We start from the raw sequence: 25,646 nt of genomic DNA on the forward strand, positions 1-25,646 counted from the left end.
GCGCGTCTTGCGCGTATCTTATATTCCGAAGATCAGCAAGCGACCGGGAAAATGAAATTCGCAGACGTCACACGCCCGCGCGCATGAGATAAGCTGACAAATGTGGATCGCTCATTTGTTACCTGGCGACGCAAACGTTTTTTTACAGCGAAAGCTGTTATGAGATCATTTCACCGGCCGTTTTTGGCGCCGTAGTTGTCCGCCGCCGCCGCCGCCGGTGTCCGTAATCAGTATCGCTCGAAATAAAAAAAAAAAAAAACGAAATAAGAAAAAAAGTCCAGGATGGAACGAGGGTCGAACCTGGGCCCTCTGCCTGGGAGCCCAGTATTATACATCAGAGCCATGCCGGTGCTTGAAACTGCTTTGCAAAAAGGTCCTATACAGGCTTCATGTCGGGAAGGAACCACACTAACATATGCAATATAGCGTGGAAGAAGAGTAAAATAAACACCAAGCGTCGCACAACGCGAATTCTGTAACCAGGCGTCACACAATGCCAATTGCGCAACGAGTAAGTTCTTGAATGCTTCCAACCCATTACAAAGGGCTCTGCCATAATTCTTCATCGTCATCAGGCACAGCATCAACAAAGTGCGCATAATGTCTTACATGCGTTTAGCAGGTACCAACGCTCTCCGTAGAATGACGAAAAATGGCACAGTGCCAGCTGCCCTACTTTTCAAAAGTTACAATAATTTATAGCGTAGTGGGTTCCTCGCAAGTGCACTTGTATTGGTTGCCAAGGAAACCCATAAGCGCATGATCCATTTCCTCGGGGTCTCAGGAAAGTTCTTCCCCCCCCCCACCCCGTTTTTCTCCCACGTCAACGTATGTTATACAGCATGACGGGAGAGGGAAATAGCGACCGGGCGTCACCCAATGCAAATTACTAACTGGTGGGCCGTTTAATGCTTCCAACCCATTACAAACGGCTGAGCCATAATTATTCATCGTAATCAGTCCTCGCGTCAACAAAGTGCACATCATGCCTCACAGACGTGTAGCTGGTGCCTCGCTTCTCCGCAGAATGACGAATAATGGCTTAGTAGGTGCTTCCCAACTTCACGAAAATTGCCATTTATGGCGTAGTGGGTACCTTTCTATAGTGTACTGGTATTGTAGTCCCAAGAGAGCTTACAACGGGCTCTAGAAACGCCGCTCTTCCAGCTTTCGCTGTGAGTGTGCTGCGGTTTAAGCGCAGGCCTGGCGTTTTTTTTCCTTGTAAGAGGGGCGCTTACTCTCGCCCTGTTTTCAGCTTGGCTCCGTCGTACGGCGCCGACGCACAAAAAAGTTGGCGCTCGCGCACGATAGTTGAAGGTTTGGCCGGCTGTACGCGTTGCGTTCTCACCGCAACATTGCGTTGAGAGCACGAAGGTCACTTCGCTCACTGCAGCGGCCGCTTTTGCGAAAAGAGCGCGCTGCTCACACAGAAATAAGTTACGACTGTGACCGTTAGTTCGCGCCCATCTTGTGTATGTTCGTTCCGTACGCCCTTTCTGCTTGAGCAGCGCGTTGCATGTTTCGAGCTGCTTGCCGTTCATCCCGTGACAGTACAATTTGCTGCTGTAGCAATCGTTCCTTTGCGCTTGGGGCGAAGGAATGCACAACAAACGCTCAACTACGTCTATGAAGACACGATTCACTTTCGTGTTATACCGATTCCTATGGCAGATGGATCAGCCATGTTTTTTTTTTTGTAGTCCTGACTTGCCACATATATGAGTCATTTGATTTTCTTTTGTCAGTACTGATTTGCCGCGTGTGTAACTCTCTTTAAAGAGGCACGTGAACTCTCTGTGAAGATTATTGGCCTGGTGTGCGACCGATGGCGGCGCTGCGAACGGCGCCTGTATGGCGTCAGAGCGGAGATTCGCGCGCTTTCGTCTGCTACGAAGGCCCAGCGCCGTGTTTAAACCACCGTTGTGGTAAATCTCAACAAAAAAGCAGTTCAATTGGTTATCTTGCGTATGGTGGCTACTGACGCTGTTCGAGCAACCGTGGGTCTGCTTTTAACGTTCATTTATAACCACAGCTCTTTGTTTCTTAGAACTGCGGCCGCTTGTCTCCGCGGCGAGTGCTGCGCGACGGTGATGTGCTGCTCTGTGCCTCAGCGTACTTCGCCCACTCGTGAAAATCTTTCGCATCTATCCTGAGGACCCAAAGCTGAAGAAGGAGTGGATAGTCAAGCTCATAATGGGAAAGCGCCCCACGCATTCATCGACCGTGTGCAGCAACAAGCACTTCGCGCACAGTGACTTCTGCTATCCACCGTACGCGCCACTCTTAGGTAAGCTTGTGACCGCGTTTAAGCGCCTCGCCAATGCTGAATAGGCGACTTACACCAGGTGCGGTGCCATTCCACAAGATGCCGCGAAGGCCCCTAGACAAGGAGCCGACAACGCGGCCTCCGAATCGCCTCGCAGGAAAGCGCGCCTCGTGAGTTCAGCTGAGCGGCGCAGGATATCTGAGACTACGGCTGCATTTGGATGGTGTACATACATGTTTTACTTATGAAGGCAAGCGCGCGCCTGGCGGACTGCTTATCATAAATTCATAAGCGAAACCTGTTGCCGCTGTTTAGTGCACATTCTCTAAAGGTTTTCACCTGAGGCAATGCAGACACTTTTTTAAAAGCGAAGCTCTTTAAGCTTTTCGTTAGGCAGCGTGGCGTGAAACTCGACCCAGCTTGCCTTTGCCACGTTAATCTCTGTGGCCCTGTGCGTGGTATAATAGGCGATTAACTATTTGTTATATTCTAATACCCATGCGACGGCCCTGTGCGGTATTAATATGAACTACGACGTAATATAGTTGTCACTGAACCAACATTACTGGACAAACTGCGATCATGGGCATCGGCAGGGGGGGTGTGCAACAAGGCGGCACTTGCGCACTTGTTTGCAGGACGAGAGCTGCGACGGTGACGGCCTCGACCGCGCATTCAACAACGTGGCCTGCGTCGTACACCGCCTCGCCCTCGATGAGGCACCGCGACCTTTCACAAGCTTTATCTACATACTTGTAGACGCTGGACAACGGCACGCTAACTGAAATATCGAAACAAACACCCCAACTAATAAGTATCGTTCGGCGGAAACAAGATAACGAGCGAGAACACTCACACATAGTTTCACTTTCTTACCAGCAGTGCGGTCGGTGGCAGCGGCGCACTCGTCGGCCATCTGAGGATTTCTTGGCCCTGTCGACTGGGCCGCAACTAAAAGAACTTCAAGATTACACTCGAAAACATTTGTTGCAGGCGTTAGTTGTCCGTCGCGAGGCTGTTCTTCCGAAAAAATCCCGCCTGAAGCAGATGATCCGCATACATGAGTAGCGGCTGCTGCAGCGCGGTTGAGAGCGGAGTCCCCGCTCTGACGTCACACGCGAGAGGGCGCCACTCCAAGATCTCGAGGCCAATACTCTCGTCGGAGAGTCGTGGGTCCCAAAAGAGGGTTAGCGAGTCCCTGTAAAAATAAAGCAATACGTACATTTTTTTTCCTAGAGTATATCATTCCTTTATCACCCCATCACTTTCTTTATAATTTAGCGATTACCCAATGTGGTAAGGTGTCGGCTACCCACCAAGGAAGGTGTCGCGCTGCTCGCGGACGCGGGTTCTTCGATAAGTACAGAGAATCATCGAGGAATCACCGCGACGCTCCGTACCACCACGTGTGCACGTGTACCACCACCACGTGTGCTCTGTTAATCATTTCGGCCTGCGCCCGAACGTTTGCCCGCTATTCATAGATCTCCACAAAGCAGGATGGCCTTCACCGCGAGGCCGCGCAGTAGGAAGCACTGTAGGAACCGGAGAAAGTTCGCGAAAGTCTCTCCTCCCTTCCTTAATTTTTCAATGTAATTCCCCGAAAAAGAAGACTTAGGTCCTGCCATAAGCTTAGGGATAACACCATTCTTACCAAACTTTAGCAATGAGGTACGCTTGATGAGATACAAAATGCGTTAAAAGAGAAACTGAGGGACGGGGTAAACGGTGCCTCGAGGCTCCCGTGCCATCTCTCCGTGGTGCTAAAGATTCTGATATCTCATGTGACCTGTATGGCGTTTATCTCGCTAAAAATGAATTGATGTCGTGTTCATGGTGCCTTCGTCTGTGAACGTGAGCGATAGCACAAGATGCGGCTTTCGTCACGACGCCACGGGCTTTACCTGCAGGGCACGAAGTCACACGAATGTGGGGCTGTAGTGAACCAGCTCCCTTCACACATGTAGGAGGCCGCGTGGCACCGACAAAGAAAAGTTCAGGGCTGGCGCATTAAAACAAGTAGAGAGAGAGAAAGCGAGGAAGGGAAAGGCAGGGAGGTTAACCAGACGAGTGTGGTTTGCTACCTTACATTGGGGGCGAGGAAGTGGGTGCCAGAAAGATAGAAAAAAAAAGAGAGAAGCCGAGCACTGCATATACACGGAATACAGTCGGTCACTGAGGCATACAGCTTCCCAGCCATACATGTACAGAATCCGCCTTTTTCACGGCGCCTCCGCGCATGCGCTCTCCCCTAGCGGAAAAGTCGCGAAACGTCTCATCATCTCGGAGGCTTTGCTTCTGGCAACATCGGTTCTCCGGGCCCCTACCAAAACGGCAGAGGGCAGCTTAGGAAACTGTAAGAGGCGGATTCTCGTGGACCGACTGGGCACTTCCTTGTCTCTTGAAAGGCTCCCTCTAGCTCTCTCTCTGTCCCCCCTCTTTCTCTCACACACACGCAGCGCGACGTTTTCGTTGCTCTTTCTGCCTTTCGCTTTGTTTGCATTTCGTCCTTTCGGACATGAAAGACCGACCTAACTAGGCGTTGGGTGAATTCGGCTCTTAATTGGAATAGCGAAACCAACGGTTTCCGGTCTGTGTCGGAGCGAAGCAGTGCGGAGCGAAGACCTGGGTTTCCTCCATTCACTGGCGAGCTCGAACGGTGCAGCCGCGCCTCGGCGAGAGATAACGGATGATGCCGCCGGCGACACAATGACGTCCTCGCGGGACCCGAAGGCGTAACTCTCCCCGCGGGCCACGGGCAGGGAGGGAGCCGGCGTCGTCGCGTCGAGCTTGGGCCGTTGAAGAGGCCGCGCTATTGATGGAAGATGCCCCTTATCGGTTTTTTCCCCGCTGGTCCGAAGAAACACGCCGGATGAAAGGGACCATCGCGGACTATACACGCCCGACTAGTGGCGATGCTGGAGGGCTCGAGAGCACCGCGGTATATAGATTCTTTTAGTCCGCCACGAGGAGCGTTGAGGGTGTACGCGTCCCCAGAAGCTGCAGGCTTCGCTCGAAGCTCCGGGTTCGAAGTCGACGCTATCGTCGTTTAAACCCTGAGAGGAAAAATCATCAAATGGGTTGTTCGAAAATTTCGCGTACGCTGGTGAAGTGGAATTTAGTGGTCTTGGGCGCCGGGTTGTTATCGCCGTCTGTGGCCTGGCACGTTTCTGATAGGCCGCGCTCTTGCATCTGCCTTGTGCTCTAAAACGGCCCCCTTCATGAGCGACTCTCGAATTCCTGCGAGAATTTCAGTTTCTTGCACTCGTGTGCTTCTGGGTTAGCGGAACACGTTTTATCTAGTAATATGTCAAGCATTCCATGAAAGCCGATTGAATGTTTTTTTTTGGTAATATTGTACACGTTTTGGTACTTGTTCCGCTTTATTCGCTCGAACGTTCCGTTTCGGCTCACGTGCGCTTTGCCGGAAGGGAGCTCTCGTCGGTGAACAGCTGGCTTGTTTCTGGACAATCGCGTGAGGGTCAATGGGACGCTTGAGAACCGAACGAACGCCGAACATGTCAACGATTTCTCCCCTGCTGTCAGAGCCCCTGTTATTCATGCCTCGCAATGTGGCGCTCCAGTGCGTCACATGAGCGACACATTGCTGGCTGTCTGCAGATCATTCAACAAATACTGAGCGCGTAGCCGTGTGGCACTGTCCACTATATAGCAGAAAAAAAAAAAAAAACTATAGCAGCTTCGCACTGTTGGTGCCAAGCCTGAAGCAAGTGCGGAGCTTGGTGGCCCTGTTTATTACTTTTTTTAAATCTTCCTTTCTTCCCTTTTCTTTCTTTCTGTATTTTTGCGCCTTCTTTGTCTCTGTTTATTTCTACTTCTTGCCGTCTCTCTATATATGTTTGTTTCTTATAATCGGTTCTTCTTTATTTCTATTTCTATTCCTTTTCTACCTCTCTCTATTTCTCGCTTCCTCTTTCTTTCTATATCTCTCTATCTGTCTATATATTTCTCTATTCCTTTGAATCTGTCGCGTTTTCTTTCGGTTTTTCTCCCATTTCTTTCTCTCTGGTTCTTTCTATACTGTGCTCCCCATCCTCCTCCACTTATTCTCACTTTTCTTTCGCACCCCCTTGCTGTATTATACTACACAAGGCTACGTTATGCTCTGCTAGCGTGCCTGGATAGCCGAGTGATCACGAGGCTTGCCATCGGATCGCGAGTACGCGGGTGCGAATCCCGCCTCGTCAACAATATTTTTTTTCGCCAAGAACTTCTCTCTTCCTCTTTCTTTCTCTTTCCGTCTCTCTACTCGTTCTCTCAGTGAGATCGGACACTTCCAGAGCTGCCAGTTCCGCAGACATTACGCCAAATTGGGTTTCTTTTCTCGCCCAGTCGCTTGCAGAATTTTCCCGTCGTTTGTCGCGTTTTTCGGACTTATTTGCATTTTTTTCCAGCAAGTATAGTTATTTTAGTGATCATCACGTTCATCAGTAGCGCGTGTGTCGTTCACTAGCAGCGCGTTTGTTGATGACGTTGAGTAGTTGAGTGTTGAAGTCAAACGTACGTTGGGAGAAATTAACAAGTAACTTTAATCATGACCTGGCAAACTGCATTCAATCGAATGTAGACTACCCTTGGATACAATGTAAAAAAAGTAAATATGTGCTTTCGTGCATAGTTGCGCACATTTTGTCTGTACAAAATAATTGAAGTAATTTTGTCGACTCTCCTTCGTATTGAAGTGACATTTTTTATTATAACTAAAATATTTTCAATAAGAAAACTAAGTTTCCGCTTTTGGGCTTCTTCGCGAAAGTTGCGCCGTTTCTTTTTTTTTTCGGGGGAGGGGGGGGGGGGGAGCTTCTTTTGTGGTGACTATTTGGTTGTTCGCTCGGTAGCATCTGGCAACTCTGGGCACTGCAAGCTTCATCGTTCAGCTCTTCGTTCGCAAGCGAGGTATAAGAAAAAGGGCGAGCGAACACACGAAGAACTGAGCAGCTGGTGCTGACACATTGCGTTGCAGTCGATCTGGTGATATGGCTCTGCCGTTGAATCATTGCGGGGTGCACTGAGACGACAGCGGTATTTTTCTTTCGCCTCGCAGCCGTTTCCTCCGAGGAATCTGCCGAGGCGGTGTTTGTGAAAGCCAGGATCATTCGCGCGGGAATTGCTTCTACGTCAGTGCTGATGACGCCGGAGGTGAAAGAAAGAAAGAAGGAAAGAGTAAATTAAAGGGCACTAAGATCTGCGCGAGGTGGGCTTGAAAAGGAGCACGAAGTCCAGCGGCAAGCGCAGATTGTATCGTGAGGGTCGAAAGAAAGTTGAGGGAGATAAGAAGCAGGAAAGAGATGATCGGAAGCGGAAACATTGGCGGGAAGGCTGTCGTCTATGGCTCTGTCCGAAAATGGGAAATGGCCTCGCTCCGCCGTTGGTCACTGTGGTTTCCTGATGCGCCTCCTGGCGGCAAGAACATACAACTGGCGGTCGTGCGTTTCGTTTTCGCAACTGGCGGGCGTTCATCGTGCGCGACCAGCGCTATCGTGCGTGGTCTTGCTTTTATTATATAGAGGCATAAATAGGAAACGTCGCGGACTTCTCGCTGGCATCTGCAGAACAACGAATTGTGGGATATACGTGGCCCAACTGTCTAGAGCCATTACATTATGCGATGACGTAACGTAGCGGGACAGCAGAGTGCACATCGCGGCGGGGCGACAGACCAGTAGGTTTCCAACTAATGGAACCAGAGGACGGAGAAATGTGGTTGTTGTGATGAGATTGGGGAGTTTGCGGATTCGTGTAGGGTATGTGTTCAGCTATACGCAGCACAGCTGTCGTTTGAGATTACTACGCGGAACGCCTTCGTCCTGATGGACATGTAGTAAGTCGGCGAGAGCGCCTATTCTCTTTTAGGCATCGTTTCTTGATGCCGTTGCTTCTTTGCAGTGTGGGAACAGGCATGGAGGGGAGGAAGCGGGCGGCTACGAAAGGAGGAAGGCCGCAACAACTGTGGCACACACCGATCGACATTTGAATGGGAGATAATGAGAGAGGGAGCACAGCCCTAGAAAATCACTCTTCTATCTTCATTTTTCAAGCAAAGCTTGATATTGCCTCTCCAGTCTCGGTGGCTTTGTAGTTGCGACAGCAAAAAGAAAAAAATAGAACAAAAAGAAAGAAAATATAAGCCGACGACCGCAAGCTCAATGATATGCGGGCCTCGAAGGTGCTCCGGCCGCATGCGTGTTTGTATGCACCGCTTTTCAATTACTGATGCTCTCTCGATCCTGGGCTTGTCGGCGATCGGACTGCCGTCATCGGAAAAAAGGCCGATCTTTTATCGAGGTGACTTGTCGTTCAACGTTGCCACATTTCATTGTTGCCTGGATACGAACGCGTGACCGTCGTTGTTGCCTGTAACAACTGAAGTGTTGCGCTGCTAAGGACGCAGATGATGGTAAAATTCTCGGCGTGATGGAAGCAAGCAATTAGGAGAGAGCATTGTGTAATCTTAAAAAAAGAAAGAAAGAAATAGAAAGAAATAAAAAAAAAAAAGGTGCAAGCTCCTGTCTTTCCGATAGCACAAGGGCTCCTGATTTTTTTTGCTGGTAACGGCTGTTTTGACTTCGTCCCTAAACATTCTCAACCCGATTGCGAAAGCACTAGTTCGGTCTGGTCGAGTTATTCGTTGGACTCATCAGGGCAGAAGTTGCAGAGCGAGGCTTTTCAGTGCGTCTGGCGCTCCTTAACGCGGCAGCGCCGCGACCGCGCGTCCTTCAGCCGTGAAGAAAAGCCGCCTCCATCGCCATTAAAGTTGCTTTCGGCGAGGAACCCGAGATAAACACACACACACACACACACACACACACACACACACACACACACACACACACACACACACACACACACACACCACACACACACACACACACACACACACACACACACACACACACACACACACACACACACACACACACACACACACACACACACACACACACACACACACACACACACACACACACACACACACACACACACACACACACACACACACACACACACACACACACACACACACACACACACACACACACACACACACACACACACACACACACACACACACACACACACACACACACACACACACACACACACACACACACACACACACAGAGAGAGAGAGAGAGAGAGAGAGAGAGAGAGAGAGAGAGAGAGAGAGAGAGAGAGAGAGAGAGAATACAAGTGCAGAAAACGTTGAGATAGACTTTCCCGCTGCCACCGCTTTTTTGAAGACTGTCCGAAGACACCCGAGCCATCGAGAAAGAAAAATGCTCTCGAACTTGGAGTCAGGGTTTCGGGCTTTTTCGATTTCTTAGCCTCCCTATTCTATCCTCACTCCCCAATCCCTGCTAGCGCAGACTTTTTGGCCTCCTCTGCACTGTATATACTGCGCGAAACGAGTTCTCGGACCGATTTCGTCGCGGTACCCGATTTCTTCCAGCCGAGCTGGCTCCTGCTTCCCCACTGCTTCCCCATTTTCCCCCGCTTTTCGAGGGAACAATGGGTAACGTTAGCTGTGCTCCGTGTAGGGATGATGGTCTTGCGTTTGTGCGTCGTGAAAAAAGGGGAAAGAAGACCAGCAAGAAAAGGAAAGAAAAGGGGAAGGAGATAGCGGACGACGTCCTCTTGTTCCAGCTCACCGTGTCGCTGCTTCCTTCCTTCCTTCCGGTCCGCGGCAGAAGTGAACTTCCTCCCTAGGGAGAGAAAGGAGAAAGCGAAAATTGGGGAAAGAAAAAAAAGGCGCGGTCGCGTTACCGTCCTCGGGAAGTTTTTAACGGGTCTCCCTCCGAAAGGAAGAGGAGGGGAAGGCGACGACACGACTGATGGCGGCGGCGGTCTCGTGTGTTCGTTCGCAGGGTCCTTTCTCGATTGTTTCTCGGGTCTCCCGTGTTGTCCCCCTCCGCTCCCTTTATCTACCATTCCACCCTTCGCTCCCTAATGTCTTCTTCGCGGTCGTTCCCTCGAGGATACCGTCGCGTTGATGCCTCGACTCGTTTTTTGCGCCCGGGCCTTCTTTGGTTTGCTACCCGGCCTTGCACAGTGTTGTGCTTTGCCCAGCGTGCCGCTTGCGTTCGTGCCAGCGTGTTTCTCGGCGAGCGCATTGTTTCCGTACCGTGGTGTCATCGCTGTCGTCTGTGCCCGTTGCCTTGATGGCCGCGCGGTCGTGGATGTCGCGGGGGCCTCTTCCGTCCTTTTTTTCTCGGCGCAGGTTGCGTGTTTTCGTAATCCCGTTACGGCGGACGTTTCGCGGACCGCTGCGTTTTTCTCTCCGCTCCCAGGCGCATCTGCGACGGTCCAACAGAAATCGTCGTACCTGTTTGATGGTGTTCTATCCCGATCTCTCAAAGACGCGACATGTTGCAGAGGCGAGAGGTCGCCTAGATTTATTTGACAGGTTGTGCTTGTGCTGCCGCGAGATATATATATATATATATATATATATATATATATATATATATATATATATATATATTAGCTGCGTGTTTTTGGTGACGGTGCACACGAAACGAAAAGGGGCACGGATGATTTTGTGGCAGTTGCAGAGACGGTAATTCCGCGCTGTATCCCTCCGCGCGGCAGACCTTACCTGCACTAAAAGTCAATATATTTATTTCGCACATCAATTTCCATATTAATGAATAATTTTACGTCATCTGTTGCAACGGAAGTATCGTGGAAGGTCAACCTGCAAGGCATATATATACTTCGAGGCAAATCTGAGGTCGAAGCGGATTTCGAGAAATGCCCCGAAAAACTCGCAAAAATGCGGTGTTGTTTTGGCTGCTTTTTCATCAGAACCGCGCCGTGTTAAATTTATACGTTAGGTGCCGTGCTGATAAGCTGAATTACGCGGGTTCGACGCCCGCCCACGGCGACCGCATTTCGATAGGGGCGCAGTGCTACAACATCTGTGTACTTTGATTTAGGCGCGCACTAAATAACACCAAGTGCTCGACATTATTGCGGAGTCTTGTACGCGATATGCCTCATAATAATATCGTGGTTTTTGCACACAATACCTCAGTAATTATTATTATTATTATTATTATTATTATTATTATTATTATTATTATTATTATTAGTATTAGTAGTACTAGTAGTAGTAGTAGTAGTAGTAGTGGTAGTAGTATTCTATTTCGGCAAAACGTTTTTTTTTTATAAGGTTACGACCTATGCATATCGTCGCTTGTAGATGTAATGAATGAACATGTTCAAAACTGTTGCAAGTTCGTTCAGAGTCGATGCACCTTGTACTTTTAGGGGCTACATTTTGTAAATCGCTATATATGCGATCTATCTCTCTCGCGCGAGTAATGTCCAGACTTTGAGTAATCAGGTTCAAGAACCACACTTTTCGGCGATCTCTGGAAAAAAAAATTCTTTTGTGCAAGAAAAAACAAAAAAATCCGCGGTTATAGCAGCATATGACCTTTTAGCTGGCACGTCAGAGAACGGTGAACGGGACCGTACATCAACTAAAGTGGGCGTCATCTAGAAAGCCGTAAAGCCGTGCGTCACTTCCGCGTAGGTTAAAATACCCGTTAAAGAAATTGCCTTTTTGCATGCGGAGTCTGTGACCGGGGTCTGTGACCAGGCTCCGGAGGATAAGCCTGGTCACAGACTCATCGCACGGAGGTGGGAGGAGTTGGGGACTGCGTGTTTTGGAAAACCTTATCATTTTGCTCACTCAACTCTGTTGTGAATCGTAGGTCGCTGTTTTCTTCTTTTTTTTACTCTCACCCTCGATCTCTCTTACATCTTCGATGTTTTCGTGGCGTGTTCGCAGAAACCTCATAAATAGACTAAAGGTCCCAGTGAAAAAAATGAGCGGGAGAACGAAATTAGGGAAAGAAAACGCGACATTGTAACGAACTGATACAGGTGTCTAATAACTCCGAAGTCGAATAAAGCTCACTTCCGGCGTTCTGTATGAAAAAAAAAACAAAGAAGAAAAAGCCAGTACACCAAAAGAAAGCGGTCAGGCTTCGACGCGCGCTCGGCTAATAACTGCAAAGCCAATATGTAGCAGCGATGTCGTTACAGAGCTTGTTTCGCTTACGCGCTTGTGTTCGTGCGCGCCTTTGCGTTTCTTTCCCTTGCCCCGCTTGGGTACCTCTCTTAAGCCTTAAGTGATACGTTCGTTTGTTTTCATTTCTTCAGTACACCCCCACCCCCTCTTTTTTTTTCAAAATTTTTTTCTCAGGAAGATTAAAAATTTGAGTCGGTTTGGTTCGCCGGCTAAATTCACTTTGCCGTCGTCGGCTTCGTTGTACGTGACCGTTCCTTGCTTCTAATTTTTTTTTTTAATTTGTTGATTTCACTGGTTCTTCTTAATGTTTTTTTTTGTATTTTTTCATCTTTTACCCGGGTAATCCCGTTTGCGTCGTCTCATCTCTCCGTCGTCAGTTGTTTCTTTTTTTCTTTTTTTTCGCGAAACTCGTCCGTCGTGCTTATTCCTTTATTTTCTTAACACACTTGTTTCTCTTTCGCAAAAAAAAAAACAAAAAAAACTGAAAACAGCTCGTATGCGCCTTCTGGTGCAGGCAATTTTCTCGTGCTCCGACACCGTGCTCGCATGTTTTTTTTTTTCTTCCACTGTTGACGCCGGGAGTCATGTTACGCGAGCTCAGATTTTTTTTTCTTAATTTATTTCATAATTTTTTTTTGTCTTCGTGATTGTTATTGACGCTATTATTCCGCCGCGCTATCTCCTCGCGTAAGCAGCGTCGGGCTAATGAGATTCTTTTGCCGCGTCCACGTATTCTTAGTTACCCCGTACGTTTCACTTCGTCCTACGCTCTCCTTCACTGCCTCCCATTTCTTTTTTTTTTTTCCTTCTTTTTTTTTGTGCGCGTGCGAGAGATGGCGAACGTAATATTAACGGGTGCTTCTACTGTGGGAACCACCCACGCTTCTTCGCGTGTGCCGGTGCTTCAAAATAACTGTTCCCGTCCAGATTGCCAGAGTTATTTTTTTTATTCTTATCTTCTTCCTTTCGCGTCAGCGTGTAACGTTATTAATAAGAGCGCACTTCACTCGCTGACATTCTTTGCGCGCGAATGCCTCTTGACCAGGTTTCGCTTTCTCCCAACTCGCTGTGGAGCGTCACGTAACACTGACGCAGTGCCCAGAGCCGAGGACACGTGCGCTTTTGTCTGTTCCTTTCTTTTTTTATTTTTTTTTTTAGTTTTCGCATATTGCCTTCCTGGTACTCCGAGATGAACACTTATTCAAATTTCTCGTTGCGAAGGACAACGCTTCTTTTTTTTTTTATCTGTGTTTCTCCGTCGGTGCAGCGGAGGTATTTTTCCGGGTGAATGAAATTCAATCTCGAACTTTCTTCGCCGCGGAGAGCTCTCTCTGAGGCAAGAAATAGTAGAAAAAAAAATCAGTCAAGTTAACTCGAAAAACGAATGCCCGTTTATTTAGCGAGTGTGTGGTTGCTCGGTAGTGTGTTCATAGCAGATGACGTCTTGACCTTTCTGAAAATATCGCGCAGTGCGGGACGCGTTCACTTGTTAGGGATCTGCAACCGGCCGCCATAGGGAGTGGGACGATCGTAGGTCGACTTTCCTGTATCCATTGTCAAGTCTGTTCAAATGCATCATGGGACCGGTCAAGGTCACTATTAAATATGCATCCTTAATGGCTAGTTGTCATTTTGTGTCTTTAACTCACGTCTTTGCAACCGTGGAAACGTTGCTTCGTTCCAATAACAAATTCACGTTAAATAGTGTATTGTTGGTGCTGCAACGCGTTTCGCTGCAGTAGGAAAGCACAATAAATTCCGTAAGGTGTATGTCTCGCACTATTTCAACGCAAAAGGATGTTCTACTAGTGTGTTTGCTGCGACAGTGATGTCTGTTAGGCCCGTATTCGCTATGTGTGTCGATGTGTATGTAGAGATCCAACCGACAGTTACGCCAAGGAAAGCATATGGGGACATTAATTGTTGTGCCTAACTTTAACGTAGTAATTATGACGTAAATCGACATGGATTGAAGTGAACCGAAAATAACCCTTCCCGTCGGTGGGATCCGAACCTACATCATCCGATTACACGCTCTGGGTTCGTATCCCACCGACGGAAAGGGTGATTTTTCGTCCACTTTCGTACGTTTCAGTATATGTCATAATTACTACGTTAAAGATAAAGAGAACAGTTAACGTCGCCTACGATTTCGCAGGCCTAATTGTCTCTTGCATTCATTCGGTTTTATCTAGCACAAAGGAACGAGCCCCTGAAATGAGTTCCCCTTGTTTCGTTCGATGCGTATGTACAACAAAAGGGTGTTGTTGTTGTGTTGCGCAGGTGTCGTATGCCCGCCCTAGTAGTGAGGCTATTAAGGGTGCCAACCTGTACGTCAGCGGACTGCCCAAGTCCATGACTCAGCAGGATTTGGAAGGGCTCTTCTCTCCCTATGGCCGCATAATCACTTCGCGCATCCTCTGCGACAACATCACCGGTCTGTCCAAGGGCGTCGGCTTCGTGCGCTTCGACCAGCGCGTCGAGGCCGAGCGCGCCATCAAGCACCTGCACAACAGCGTGCCGGCCGACGGAGGCGCCACCGAGCCCATCACCGTCAAGTTCGCCAACAACCCGAGCAACAACGCCAAGGCCATCGCGCCGCTCGCCGCCTACCTGTCGCCCCAGCGCCGCTTCCCGGGGCCCATTCACCACCCGGCTAACCGCTTCAGGTATATATTATATGCAAAGTCACGACATCTCTATACTGTGTACAGAGCCTATAGGGGACCGTTCAGTACCCGGCTAACCGCTTCAGGTATATATGCCCAAACTCGCATCTCTATACTATATTATAAATGGCTTGCACTGACGTCACTTAAAACGCCGTGTTGGAGCACCAGCATGTGGAGACGCGATGTTTCCGATGTCACATTCAGGTTATCGAAATGTCACACGCAGGTTCTTTCATCATTCACGTACAGAGACGTTCCTGCCGCGTCGTTTTCACACAGACGCAACTTGTTTGTCATCAAAGCCGCCATCATGGAGTCCCAGTTTCTTTCAGAAGCTGCTCCCATGACGTCACGTGCAAGCCATCTATAGAGTGAGGATAGCGCGTTTACCCCCGAGCTCGACGCGTGTATTACCAATGGCGCATACCCTCTATTCACTGAAGCCTGTAACTCTCTTATATACAGCTGAGCTACACTAAGGGCCAGTTGCGTATTGCATAATTGCGCTGTGTGGCGTATAAGGGACAATTCGAGCCATGTTGTTGCGTGAACTCCGTTCGTCCACCCCCGGCATAGCGGTGTCGAGGTCGCAATTCAAACGCGTCGTGCATGCCACCTTTTATGGGCACTGTATCCCGGTTTAGGTCTGTCGGAATAAAGCGGTATCGGGACACCCCGCTACTGAAACACTGAATATCGCGAGAGCCCATCGGAGAGTGGCGAGAGGGCTGGGAGTAGGATGAAAAGGGGAGTCCCCGTTTGAATGCCCCCTAATGACGCTAATTGCGGTCTCGCCGAGATCCGCTCCGTTCCGTCCCCGTTTCTCGTGGTTCGGTGGGGGAGCGGATTACTCCACCTCCCGTCGTCCTCACGTTCTCACTCTTAACCTCCCCTCCTCCTTTTCTCTCCGATCGTTTTCCTCGATCTCCGTAATTGAGACCCACCGATCGCCATTTGCGAATCGTGCGTTGCGGATCGCACGCGCATAGCGAGGAAGGCCATGCTTGTATCCTCTTGCCCGGAGAAAGTGCCCGCTTAGAACGTGGCTCGGCCTCTGTCGGGTACGATCACGCATTGAGATGAGAGTGCCGAAAACTATGCGTAGAATCTGCGATTTTGTAATTTATTCAACTATCTACACATACTGATGTCTCAAAGAGGAGGAAAACAAAGGAATGGTGCGAAAGAACAAAATTCCCTTAGTACGACTCGAAGCCGAAAGCCTTCTTCTTGTCGACACCTTGATTTAACAAGCGCTTCCTGTGGCCTCTGATGTGTTCGTCTTTTTTTTTAGTGCTAAATTAAGATGTGAAGCATTCATTAACTCGCCCAGCAACAAGGTCTTCTTAAGTCACCTTAGTTAGGTTAATTTTTTTTGAGCGATCGTTTTCTTGATTAGTTTAGTTTGTACTTCAGGAGACGTTGCGCCGACTGCCACGTTTCTGCCATACGTGGCTGCAAAAGGTGCCGGCGTTTCTGTCAAATCTACCTTAAGGAGTTGTACAATCGTTATAACAATTAAAGTTTGTGTTATAATAACTTTTTCGGGTTGAACGGGACATTGTGAGCACGGGATAACGTCTCGTTGACCATAACCAGCGTGTTACTTACCCGCAGCCCAGGCGTTCCCTTTCACCGCTCCGCCATATAGCGCATCACTTCTTTGCGACTGAGCTCTCAGTGCACGTCTAATGAATTCGAAACGACGACGCGGCGCGCCGGGCAACCGCCTCGCTGAAAAATTTCGCCTGATGGCATGCTTCCTCGCGACACACCGGAAGGAGGGCGATGAGTCCCGCAGGCACGGAGGCCCATCGCTCGCCCGTACACTCCGACACTCATCAGGGTTAATATCAGCGTCGTCGTAAACGTGAGCGACGCAGGAGAGCACAAAGCGCCAAACCTCTAGCGGTGCCGCACCTCGCGCCACTGAGCTTGCCAGCGGGGTCGCCGTCGCATTAGGGGGGTCTTTGCGCTTGGTCGACGCTGCCGGCACCGGGTCTTTAGTCGGGTCATTTTGGCCGTGCTCTCGAGCTCCTCTGGCGTTGGCGGCGCGGCCGCGCTCGGCACGACGCGCTAAGGCTGCCGGGGGGAAGCGAACGCGGGATGTTTGTAGCTAGGTAGATTGCGCGCGGTCGCGAAGGGGGGTCAAACCCGTCCCGTGGTGCGTGGGTTTGCTTTTCTGGTTCGGCTACTTTATTTTTGTAGCCGGCGTTGTTCGCAGTATGTGGGAAGTGGACTGCCTCGTCATACAATTTGCGAGCCTCGCGTCCCAAGTTGGGAGTGCTTTTCGGGCGGGAGCTGCTGAAGCTTGTAGGAAAAATGGGGGTCGTTTGTATTCGGGATGAAAACCGGGTTCCCGCGCGAGTAGTCCCGCAGGGCGCGGTAACAAATTCTTGCGACGAGGAAGCGGAAGCTGATGGTCTCATAAAGTGTAATGGCCTTGCTGTGGGTAATGTGACATTGAGACCGACCGGTTTTGCGTACAAGCCCATTGAGGCGGTCGCGTAGATCGCTCGAACATTTCGCGGACCACTTGAAACAATCTGTAGTGTAACTTGAAGCGCAAAATAAAAGTCACAGTTTCCCCGCAAGGGCTAAGCAATGAATGCGATAGCAACAAATCGGACTGTTATAGGAAGATAAGGCTAGCAGCTCACTCCTATAGCGTGAAAAATGGCGCAAGTCAACAAAACGGTTCCGTAAGGAAACGGGACCACAAGAAGCTACGACCGCTCCTCAGCGCACGTCGTGACCTTGAGCACTTTGTTTTTTTTTTATTTTGTTTTCGAAAGCGCGGCTTACTTTCAATGCGATCGTGAGTGAGCGAGCGCGCATAGCGCCATCCCGCGGCGGCCGCTTTAACGATACAGCTCACGGTGCTCAAATCAAGCCAATAGCCGTGGACTCTGTGTTTGCGGCGCTGTCGTTTGAGTTTGCGGCATGATTCGTTGAGAGAAGAGCGAGCGATTGGTAGTTGACTTTGAAACTGTAAAATGCGGGCCGCATGCTGCGCTACGATGTTTGGCCTACGTGTACTCGGGAGCCCCGACTTCCGATTTTCTGATCATGTTCAAAAATTGTTGCAGGGGGGCCCTGTAAGGCGCGAAGCAACGCACCAGCTTCCATTCGTGTCTTTTCTCCGTATGCGCTGCTTCACCACGTTAAGAAGCATTGATAGGTGTTGAGTTTGTTCTGCAGTAGAAGAGACGCTGCGTGTTCCTAATAAAAAACAGCAGATAATGAGGCCAAGGGAGGTATAGGGGATGGTAATTGTACTGTTTCAAGTGTATCGTAGTAATTGCGATGCAGATGTAAAGTGTCACAGTGGCACGCACATCTATATTACTCACATCTACGCCACCGTTACTGCAGTACCCTTGAAACACTACAATTAACATCCCTTACACGTTCCTCTGCTTCATTAACTGCTGGTTTTCATTAAGGTTGTGTGAAAGCAAGAAGCGAGCCCTCTAAAAATCCCTTGCTGCGTGTTCTTTCTCTGCCCTCCTCCGTCGCAGCCGGTACTCTCCGCTGGCGGGTGACCTGCTGGCCAACCCGCTGCTGGCCGGCTCGGCCATGAACGGCTCCGGCTGGTGCATCTTCGTGTACAATCTGGCGCCGGACACGGAGGAGAACCTGCTGTGGCAGCTGTTCGGCCCATTCGGGGCCGTGCAGAGCGTCAAGGTCATCCGAGACCTGCAGACCAACAAGTGCAAGGGCTTCGGCTTCGTCACCATGACCAACTACGACGAGGCGCTGGTCGCCATTCAGAGCCTCAACGGATACACGCTCGGCAACCGCGTGCTCCAGGTCTCCTTCAAGACCAACAAGTGCAAGTCCTAAATTAAGAACACACAGACACAACACAGACACAACACACTTCTCAATACACGGCTTGCTCTACCGTCCGGTACAAGTGGTTCCTTATCTCAGGAGGCGCACGAAAGAACACACCACCACTGACGATAACATAGCATTCGGTTGTGTATTTGTAAAGTCGAGGTACGACTTCGAATCTACCCATCATCGGCGTTCGCGCTTGTACCGGACGGTGAGCAACTCACTTACATCCTCTCCCTTTTTTTTGAGCCACCCTTCTCGCCCCTAAACGAAAAAAAAAACGAGTTGGAACACCACGTACTCAACACGTCGCTAAAGTCAAGCTTCCCCCTTTTCATTCTTAACAGGAAATGACGTGGTTCGAAAGAGCACTTCCACATACCTTTTAATGGCACACAAACGTACATACACGCGGAACACGAGACACTTTGCTCACAGAGACGGCACGCACAGACAGACACGGAGACCGCGGAGAACCCTTGCCGCTAGCCCTTCACACCGAACGACTCTTTTTTGACAAGAACGCGCAGATGACGTTTGACGCTAGGAGATGGGAAGCGATGAAAAAAAAAACAGGAAAAAAAACACCCCGGGGCACTGGAGCTTAAAGAGCAGAACGTTGAGGGCCCTACGAACGCGATACGCTATGTATGTTCGTCCACAGAAGTTAAGGAAAACGAAAGAAAGAAACGAAAAGCTAATTTGTCTGCATATTTGGAACCCTGTTACATTACGAAAGCACGAAGACCACGTGTTTAGCGAGTTGAAGCGCATGTCAGTTGGTACAGACGGTATAAGTTAATCCTCGTGCCTTTAATTGGCATCGTTGTTCAATCTCTTGAGGTGTAAAATTCAGGTGTACTTAATGATCTTGCATTGCGAATCTGCCTTCTGTATTGTCTAACATTTCCTGAATAACTGAGAAAGTGTTCGGAATTTAGCAAAAGTAAACTGACGAGAAGAAGCGTGAAATTACGTGTTTTGTAAGCACGCGCGGTCGACCTTTTACAACTTCATATTTTGCGAAGGTTTTCTAGAGTGCATCGCTGAGCAGGAATTTTGGGTATGTCGGAATGGGGATGCACTTTGGATTTCCACGCTAGAAAAACAAAAATTCTTATCGCTCGTCATTGTCTCGAAGCGCTGAAAAAAACGTACGCTAAAGGAAACATCGACTTAAACCTCGCAAGGAAAGCTCAAACGCCTTCCCCGAAAGTTTTAAAAACTGGTTTTTGAAGTTGCGAAAGCGAAAATAAAGCGAGGCGTAGTAAGACGCGAAAACGTAGGTGCCCGAGGCCCGTGCTTCACACGCACACCCCACACACACACATGCGCCCACCCCCACAAACTGAAAAAAAGATGGCGCGCTGAGTAGCCAGCCTATGATGCTACATTCACTGTGCCGTTGTGTCGTCGAAAACAGCCCAAGTCGTGATGACATGTAGACGAAAAAAAGGAACAGAAATGTGAAACCGTGACACCTTCATTTATCGCCTGCGTAAGCTTCTGAGCTGTCGGAATGTTATTTCACTCGTTGCCTTGGCATGCGTGAAGCGATACGTGCATTGGCCATAGCCCTTCGTGCATTTAAAGCAAAATGCAAGGTGAGGTATGAGCATCAGGTGATCCGGGGGCATTGCTTGGTTTTTGCGGGGATATCGGTCAGGAATATTAGGAAATCTTGGCAATGTAAAAAAGAATACCGAATTCGACGTCTCAGTTGTCAAGCTAGATTGTACGTGGCACAGTCGGGGAAAATAACTTAAATATCTCGTGTCCTTTACGAGAGGAAGTGTTTAGGTTTCGAAGAATGCTGCCACATTGTGTGGAAAGGGGTCGAACTTCGTATATAATATTTTGATTCCAAATCTAGTCGTGATTTTGCTGCCGCGTACACGAAAAAACGACAAATTTCTGGGCACAAGAACAGCAAAAAAAAAAGTTACGAAAGCAGTGACAAACTAGTTGGCTTCGTTTAAATCTCCTAAATCGCGACTCCTGGTGACAAAAAGAAGAAAAATAGGCTAGTCAGTTCATTGTGTATTGTATTTAATGCACCTATTTATCTATTTATTGAACTATTTATAAAATAAGTATATATTTATTTATTTATTTAGGCGTTTAGCTCTGCCTGTTTGGAGTGCGAGCACCAGTCGTCTGGCGAGCAGGTTGTGGTGTCGTCTGCAACGCAGGTCGAAACGCCGTCTGCTACGGAGCTCTTAGCTCGCTCCTGCGGCTAAGGTACTTAATGGGTCACGTGACCTGTCGGCTTGGGAACTTACATGCAGAGCTTTCATTAAACGGCGAATCGCGACGAACATCCAGTTCATGCAAGCATCGGGCAACCTATATTAAATGTTTTCATTAAAAATGACCAAGGCCATAGGTAACTATAGGTTGGAACGGATTTTTAAGATTACTTTCGACTTTATCTGCGTCGTATCATTAGAGATAATTTAACTCACAGGTTCCGGTGTGGCGCCTCAATGAAAGGAAAGAGCACGGTTGTTAAATTTGAATGTGGGAGTCTTTAAAGCGCTTGGATTTCTATTAGCTGTAAACTAAGACATTTACGTTGTATGTCGACGAGTTATTCACTTCTTTCATTTTGAGCACTTAGCCCTTTGTACTTAAACCTTTCATAATTCATTTTTCTCGCTCTGTCAGCTCTTGATGTAATATATTACTTTTTGTGCGAAACGCTTTCACTCAGTTTGAGGTTAGGACATTTAAAGGTTGCCTGTGAAAGTGTTGTTAATTATGCATGACGTGGCGTTTGACATTGTACCGTGTTGTAAACACATTGTAGAGTGTATGTGTGAGTGAAGCTCGCGAGCGAAGAGGAAGGGGTGTGTTGCCCGCGCATCGCGTTGCCAGTGCGTCGCGTTGCCTGTGCGTCGCGTTTCTTTCCAGTTGTAACTCTGTGCTCTGTAACTTCTTGTACACTTCTTTGCTATCGCACGAAACTTATCTTCATACACGGATCAGCCCGGTTATCTGTAGGCTTAGTATGTATCGATCGTCCAACGCGCTTTGCAACGCGCAAGCCGTTTCGTGTGTGCTATTTCACTGTCTTCCGTCGCGTTGCTTTCGAAAGCAGCGCGAAACCTGTGTTCATCGCGAGGAGCTCACAGGTAAACAATATGCCGTAACCTAGGCCAGTTCGTTGCGATATTTCTAAAGACACCAGTCGCGCCAAGTCGATTATAAGGAAGGATTGGCGATAGTGTGTAAGTAAGAAAAAGAAAACCTTCGATTTCATTGGTGTCTTTCGACTTTAGGTGTTCGTAGACATGTCGATCGATTTGTTGTTCGAGGTGACGCTCCTTGCGGTGTGCACTACTTCGTACGGTTTGTGTGAGCCGCTCGCGCCTCGGGATAAAATCAGATATCGCGTGAACTGCACAAACCGAAACTATAGGTTTTGTGCGAAGACGCGATATAAAATTGCGGTGATATCATTAGGGGATCTACTGAAAATGCGCGATTATCGTTTATCGTTTCAAACGTAGGGTAATGTTTCACATTACCTTACGAGAGGCCGTGCTACCAAAAAAAAAAATAAGCCCTGATTTTTATCTTATTAATATAAGGAGTAAAGCAATCTTTCCTCGGTTAACACAAGAACATTTGGTTTAGAAAGAATAGAGTGGCATTACGCTGTTATCAGTGGGGAGTGTCGATTTAAATTGTTGCTGAATATTTCATCCAGCGTGAATTTGGCCAAACAGGCGAAAGCCGCCCACACAAGCCGCTACGTAGCAACTTTTATCTTATCTCCATTCTCGAAAAAAAAAAGGGCCGCAGGCAGCCGTCGCCGCCGCCATATTGAGTGAAACTCTAGTCCTTTCGCTGACTCACGAAGAACGTAACAAAAAAAAAAGTCACGCATCCATCGATTTGTCTCATGTATAGGTGGCCCGCAACAAGGCGTACACTGCTGATCTCAGGTCTTCGTCACTCACGTGTGTTCGAATCTGTGTACAGTACACGGTCGTCGTAGCGTTGTACGTCTATAGTTATCCGTGTGCAAAAGCACTTTTGTCTTGTATGTCTCGTAGCACAGCTTGGGGGTAAATTACCGACACCTTGCCTGTAAAGGCCAGTGTTTGTAATTGTCACGCGCACCCTCTCACCCAACTGACCCCACGAGCAGGGCGTGCCCGCTCTTCGACACCAGTCGACGTTAATAGCGCAAATGAATGCAGTTTCGAGCGTCGTACTAGCGTGCGGCGTTCGCTCCTTGTTGTAACCGCACACCGCTTTTAATGCGTTGCCACTTCCGTATGCACCAACACGCCTCGCAAAATTTTTCGCGAGTGAAACTCCGCTTGGGAGATACGATGTTTTGGTTCGATATTCACGTTTTCTCTTTTCTTCGTGATGCTCCCTGAAAGTGCTGTCGCGCGACACTTGATGTTGCAGCGCGCGAGACTGTGGAAAATACTTGCACGTGTGAATATTAGTTTGCATCTCAGCACCCTAGGCTTTGTGCTTGCCACCCTGTGATGCTTACATGGCTACTGTGGTGAAGTGCGTGTTTGTATTTAGAAGCCATGCTGTTTGAACTTAGCTACTGTGGGTTTAAAGTGTGCGGTGTTGCTTTGTACCACGTGTTATGTGCTATGCGAAATTGTCGCGCATTTTGTGTCGAAGTGACCCGGTGTGATAACATCTCAAGCGAGTGTCAAGATGTTCTTTATTTACTCAGTGATGTCATTGTATGCATGTGCGCGCGTATTCTATGTCGCTTTGACGTGTCTATACTGTGCTTTTCTTTGGGGGGGGGGGGGGGGGGGGGGGGGAGGGGAGGGTAAAATCTGTCCTCTCGGCTGAGTCCATCCCAGTCTTGAACCTATGCAGCGCGAGAGTGAGTGAAAAAAAGAAGGGGTTGAGAGGGTGTAAATTCGCATTTGTGACGCCGAAATGACGTCACCGACTTGCCCGGACCAATAGGAGAACAGGGAAGGCGCTTCCGAACAGGAGCGCTCCGCCGTCGCGTTAAAGAACACAGTTGAACAGAAACTTAAGACTAGAAAAGCGCAAAAAACAAAGCAAAAACACTCACAAATACTAGCGCTACTGGTCGCGATATGGACGAAACGAGATAACCTGGGCTTTGCAGATCGCGGACTCCTCGAAGTAAAATTGCGCCGTGCCACTTAGGATGATTGTCAGTGGGAAAAGTAGGCTTCCAAGGTGGCTAAGATAATTTTTCAGGCGGTAACCTTTTAAAGCAATCTTTTAAAAAGCCCTGCAGCCACGCGGGAAGAATAGCTAAATTGGTGAGCGGTTACCACGGAGGAACACTTGACCGCTTCCTGTGGCTGAGGTGTTTGTAGTGGCATCAACTCTAAAGTCCTGTCTTTTTACATTCGCGGCAGCGTTGCCGATTTTTAGAAACTCAACTCGACGGAGTCTAACATTGCCATTAAACACATGCTTGCAGTGTAAATCGATCCACCACCCAGTCAGGTCGTTAAAGTTTAACCTATTAACCTGACTAGAAATGCAGCTTGGTGCATACATAGAGTTAAGTTGTACTTGTATGTGTCCCTCTTTCTTTCATTTGATGTTTTGCTTGTTTACAACCAAGCGATATTTACAACCGAATATTTATGTTCGCACAAAGCTAGCCGCTTCTCACGTGCACATTTTTTCGTTTTTTTCTTTGTTTAATGTCAGACTGGTTCATGTAAGTGAAAATGGTGTTTTTACTTGTACACGCACATTCGGAGTATCATTTGTTTTTTTTTTCTCGCAACGTTTGATCGAGGAAACATTGCTTTGTTTCACCATTTGCTTCAGTTGCACATTATCCCGGCTGCTTTGTTTTGCTGTCACGGACTGACGTGCATTGCAGATGAGAATGCATCTTTTGTTAAATCCTTGGTTTGGGTTTGTTTTTTTGATTGGTTCATTTGCATTTTGCCTTGCGTTTGCTTCAGTTTTTGACCCTGATTTCCTGCAGGCACCCGTTTGAAGCATGGAACCATTTCTCAACCAAAATGTACTGCTTTGTCTCGAGCAAAGATACAATACTGTCAGTCATTCCGCTTTCAATGTTCAAGTACTGTCTGTCAAACAAGTAAAAAGAGAAAAGATATTAAAAGTGTGTCCCATGTTTTAAACTGACTAATGGTTTTTCCTTTGTTTCGTTCGCTTTGTTTTTGCATGCCTTTTTTTCGGTTTTCTCGGTTTTCTTGTTTTAGTGCCCATTTTGCATTTTCTACCCTTCTCACAGCGCATCGGGAACATAACATCGAACATCAGCCATCTTGGTGGCTGAACAAAAACAAAGAAAATAGCGAACATTTTTAGAGTGTCAGTTGCATCACTTTTGTGTAACTTCGTACTTTGTTATACACTTAATTAGTAAGTTACACGAGAGAGTTACTGCTCTATCTGCAAGGTAGGGGCGACAAGCATTATTTGGCGATAGGTTTTGCACAATACGCACTTTAATGCGTTACACGAAAGCTGTAAAGGTATTTACAACGCAAAATGTTAGTGTGTGAGCTGTCTGTTTGGAATATCGTATGCTGTTGCAGTCATTGAGCAAAGAGAATGACATAGGGGGTGCTAGTGTTGATAGCGATGCGTAGCCGCGGCTGTTAAGTGGTCGCGTCCCGAACGGCAACTATGAATTCAAAGGTGCTAACTCGTTAAATACTCTTACGGCGCTTCTAATGGGGTGAGTCGCTGCAGTGCTCTCGTTAAAGCCACCTACGTCATTAGTGTACCATGCATGTTGAACGTGCTAAGTATACCGCTTTTAGGTTTGATAACTACGGACGCAATCAAA

The 25,646-nt window shown here is 48.3% G+C and overlaps 1 protein-coding gene across 4 annotated transcripts in view; it reads left to right on the forward strand.

The window, feature by feature from the left end:
- Positions 1 to 23,850, forward strand: part of LOC119405335 (ELAV-like protein 3) — a 198,153-nt gene extending 174,303 nt beyond the window's left edge. For all 4 annotated transcript variants that reach the window (XM_037672169.2, XM_037672168.2, XM_037672170.2 and 1 more), the window contains 2 exons: positions 14,610 to 14,995; positions 18,520 to 23,850. In XM_037672169.2, the coding sequence (XP_037528097.1) occupies positions 14,610 to 14,995; positions 18,520 to 18,844 (711 nt within the window). In that variant the 3' untranslated portion in view covers positions 18,845 to 23,850. The remainder of the gene's footprint in view (positions 1 to 14,609; positions 14,996 to 18,519) is intronic.
- The last annotated feature ends 1,796 nt before the right edge of the window (positions 23,851 to 25,646 follow it).

This window comes from Rhipicephalus sanguineus, chromosome 9 (assembly GCF_013339695.2).
Source record: "Rhipicephalus sanguineus isolate Rsan-2018 chromosome 9, BIME_Rsan_1.4, whole genome shotgun sequence".
Taxonomy (NCBI): Eukaryota; Metazoa; Arthropoda; class Arachnida; order Ixodida; family Ixodidae; genus Rhipicephalus; species Rhipicephalus sanguineus.